Source organism: Triticum aestivum, chromosome 6A (assembly GCF_018294505.1).
Source record: "Triticum aestivum cultivar Chinese Spring chromosome 6A, IWGSC CS RefSeq v2.1, whole genome shotgun sequence".
Lineage (NCBI taxonomy): Eukaryota > Viridiplantae > Streptophyta > Magnoliopsida > Poales > Poaceae > Triticum > Triticum aestivum.
Genome location: NC_057809.1, coordinates 613,416,779 through 613,421,165, shown reverse-complemented (window position 1 = coordinate 613,421,165; position 4,387 = coordinate 613,416,779). Strand labels below are relative to the sequence as shown.

General features: G+C 48.6%; 1 protein-coding gene across 1 annotated transcript; it reads right to left on the bottom strand.

The window, feature by feature from the left end:
- Positions 1–1,429: 1,429 nt before the first annotated feature.
- LOC123131396 (uncharacterized) lies at positions 1,430–4,059 on the bottom strand. Its single transcript, XM_044551082.1, has 2 exons — positions 2,695–4,059; positions 1,430–1,793 (listed from the first exon to the last, which is right to left on the bottom strand). Exons 1-2 carry the CDS (start codon positions 3,961–3,963, stop codon positions 1,446–1,448), a joined length of 1,617 nt encoding a protein of 538 aa, XP_044407017.1. The 5' UTR covers positions 3,964–4,059; the 3' UTR covers positions 1,430–1,445.
- Between the last annotated feature and the right edge of the window lie 328 nt (positions 4,060–4,387).

Here is a 4,387-nt window from a genome sequence, read left to right as displayed (position 1 = left end):
CATTCCGCATTCTAATAGAAATGACAAAGCTCAAACTCCCTGACTCTGTAGATTGTTGTGACAGCCGTGCTGTATTCATGCCTAAATATTCTAGCATTCCGCGTTCTAATAGAAATGACAAAGCTCCTATCAATTTTTCGAAAAAAGAAAATCTCACATGGATGATATCAGAGAGAGCATCGCCTAACTGAAATACTACACAGACAGCATTTCCAAATCGCAGAAATCTAACAAGTAGCCACTTTTCAGAGGTGACATGGATGGAACCTAGTGGATACTTTGCTGCGAGCTGAGCATCGAATGAATAGCGAGTTGGTTAGTGGGTAGTAGATATGTCCACCGGCTGTGATATACTTTTTCTTCTTCTTTGAGTAACTGGCTCTGACATACTCTTACAGTCTTACCGTCACTCTCGCTTAGAGCATCTCCAATGGGCGCACAAAAACTGCTCCGCGCGTTAAAATTTCAGTTTTTTGGACGCCGGACAGCTTCAGCAGAAGCTGTAAAATAGTGCATGCGCAAAAAAAAAAGATTGGCCACGCACTAAAAAACGCTATTAGAAGCTGCAAATTTGGGGCGCCGGATTGCACACGCTTCATAATTTGCACTGCGTGTTTTTTTGGGCGTGCGTTTTTTGGCATCTGTTAAACCAACATTGGGCCTGGCGCACTAAAAGTGCTACAGTGGCGCGCTAAAACTATTTTAGCGCGCGAAACTTTTATGCACCTGTTGGAGATGCTCTTACACCTGATGTTATGCAAAGCTGAAAATGACAAGGGCCGTTTGATCTTCATCAGCACTTGTCCTGCATAAATTAATTGTTTCATCTTGTAAATTGATGGATGGAACTTAAGAGGTGGTAGTATCTAGTGGGTGTCAATTTGGAGAAGCACTAAAAATATATGCCATACGGAGATTAATTAGCAGGCGTGTCTAATCGACTGCTGATTATTGGATCTGCACCAAACGTTTCCGTCACAGCCTTTACACATGTCAAGCAACATTTCAATAGTATCATAAGTTCCTAATCAGAGACAGACAAGGTAGAGCGCGCTTCAAGTGGAAGTTTCTAAACGAGTCTCGTTCAGACCGATAACCCGCTGTCAACATTGAAGTCGTATGACACCGAAACTATATCTATGGCAGGGAAGGTAGCTACCATCGATTTACCATGCCACCCGTATGGTGGTAAAAACCTCCACAGTACAAATTGGAAAAATTAAATAGTGAAAGGTTTCTAAAAACCTCTGTAGACTATATGTACTACTCCCTCCGTTCTTAAATATAAGTCTTTGGAGAGATTTCACTATAGACCACATACGGAGCAAAATGAGTGAATCTATAGTCTAAAATGCATCTAGATACATCCGTATGTGGTCCATAGTGAAATCTCTACAAAGACTTATATTTAGAAACGGAGGGAGTATTTTTAAGGTGGGAACATTTCAAGCAATCACTGGCAACTTGGACACCGACAACTTGGACTTTGTGGTACAAACACTCACTATGAGGGTATAGCCATTTAGTACCAACCCATTGAGGATGGCCTCGGCCTCATCCGGCCTGTCCACCGCCACCATTGCTATGGTAACACGTCCCATCCTAGGTGAGGTCACCTCGGCAGTGGAAACTTCACCATGCTTGGTAAAGAAGCGGTGCAACAAAGAGTTGTCCATGTTTGGAGGCAAGTTCTGCACGACGAAACTGAAGAAGGGTTCCTTGGACCGTTCCGATGGCATCTCCTTGAGGATAGAGCTATTTGCCTTTGGAGCCTCCAGCCTTTCTCTAATTGCCTGAACAAAAACAAGCTAGGTTATGGACCATGCCACTTGATGATGCCAAACACACATGCGCGCGTGCGCGCCTAGCTAAGTGAGTCGACGTTCCAGCATAATAATAATCATCATTTACGAAGTATAGGAAATGATCTTCTAGTTGGCGTTGAAAATAGTCAAATATATTTTTGAGAAAGGAAATAAATATAGAGGATTAGCTTCTGATTTGTCGCATATTCCACAAGGACAACACACGCTCAACCAGTGGCGATTCTACTAGTAGGGCTTCAATAGGCTTAAGCCTACCCTCCAAAGATCATATTTCAGCTAAATATACTACTTGACAATTATACTGGGGTGTTTTACAACCAACAATTGCAATGCTTTGCTAATCAAGCTTAGGGACTTCATGCTTCGAGCCTACCCTTCATTTTCGTGCTAGATTCGCCACTGCGCTCAACCTTACAAAGTTCGCACGTCGTGTCAGAATTTTTATCTATAGTCTTAAACTCTATGTAATGTAGAATTGTCACTTTCATAAATATGATGCAATGTGGTTTCAGAGGGACTACCTAGGTGTCAGTTGCTTGAATTTAGAAGCAGTTGATTTGGCCTTAGCCGTTAGACCCCACCTCCCCTAGGCAGCAGCACCTCCCCCTAACTGGTTAACCCTCATCCTCGCCTGTGCCGGTGACGCCGCGGCTGGCCACGTCATCTCTGTCTTGGCCTCAACACTGCTCTCCTCTGTCCTCCAAAATCCCCAAATTGACCGACGCTAAAGAAATTTTTGTGTGACTAGGAAATACAAAACGTTGATCTCAAAAGTTTATTTTTTGGTGATGCATTGTATGACTTGCATGTGATTAGTGATCAACCCAATACAATTGATGAGATTGTACAATTATGGTGCTGGCTTTACCTGGACTTGAGCAATGGGAGGCCCGGGGACGAGCCACATACCCGCACCATTTTGACTGCCCCACCAATTTAGCGGCAGGTACTCCATGAACTTGGTTTTGTTGTCGATGAGGTTATGCCTGAACACGCCAGTCGATGACGAATACGACAAGTTGTATACTCTAGACCACCGCAGGAAGAAGTAAACGCACCCGCCGATCACGTCGTCCTCCCCGCCGCAAAACCTTGCGGCGTCCACTGTGAAGCTGCCTGGGAACCCTAGAAACATGACACGGTCGGCGAAGCTCAGGCCGTCGTCCCTCCTCGCCCACCGCATTGTACGTCTACCACCTACGCCGGCATCTTCCACGAGTGCGTGCACCCTAACCGTGAGTGCGTGCGCCTGTGCCTCGTTGCTGTGGCGCTGATGCACCGAGATCCGGTGATTGGGCCAACGGAGTAGGACGGACAGTCGCAGCAACTCGCCGCGGGATTCAAGTATGTGGCTGGAGACAAGACGACATGACGTAGCGCACATGTCATCGTTTTCAACAATAATGGCAGTGTGCATGGTTCCCGCAGACGGCACCAGGAGGTGCCAGATGTCATTGCGAGTATCCCCGCTCACGCACACCAGGATCTTGCCGTCGTGGTACGCGGCAAAGCAACGGTTCTCTTCACCATGATTGTTTTCGAACCATAGGTTGTTCCTCCCAATCCTGAGCCCTCTCTGGACGACCGTCCACGTGGTGTCGCCGGGACTGAGGATGGCCGCTCGGATGGCCGTGTACGCCGTCCCTTGCTCAGGGTCATCCTCCGGTTTGCAGAAGCTGTAGAGGAAGACGGTTCCGTCGCCATAGACGACGCCATGGGACTTGTCTGCGATATTCCACTTATCATCGACGTGCAGGAAGGGCGGCAGAGGGGTGGCGTCTCCGGTGAGAGGGTCGACCAGCTTATTATTATTAGGGCCGCCGTGGCTGAAGAACCAGTACGCCGTGCCGTCGGCTTTTGCCACCCACCCGAGCTCGTGGAAGCTCGGGTGGACCTCCGCGTGGTAGCTCGTCTTGGAGAAGACGCAGCGGAGCCCGACGCGGCGGCAGGACGGCCGGGCGACGAGCCAGGGGAAGAGGAGGGGGCGGAGCACGGTCGTCTGGGGTCGCAGCGATTCCCGCCACGAGACGCAGACGGCGTGGAAGCGGACAAAGTCGGTGGCGTCGTGCAGGCGGCCGGAGATGGCGGCGAGCAGTTCAGGCGGGAGCTCGGTCCACCGTCGCGGCGGCGTGGACATGTTTGGGTAGAGTAGTTCGATCGATCTAGTTGTCGGTCAGAAAAACCCGTCCACGCGCAGCTGCTGCTAGGGTTTGCAATGGGGACGGAGGCCTGGCATGCAGTACTGCTGGCATGTGTGCAGATGCTAGCCGTCCATGTTTGGATATCGATTCCAGGCACCAATCTCATCTGCTGCTCTTTTCATACACTCATCCTTATAAACGCACACATGCACACCCTATCCCTATAAGCACCTCCGAAAGACTGAGCCGATATATCATTTTGAAATTTATGAAGTCATCATAGACACCTCGTCGTTGACGAGAACGTCTCCTCCCACTGAATGCACATCGTGGAAAATCCTGAAATAAATTCAGGAAAATACAAGCACCACGATTTGAACCCTAGTGATTTAGGGTACCATAGTCCCTCTAACCATCCAA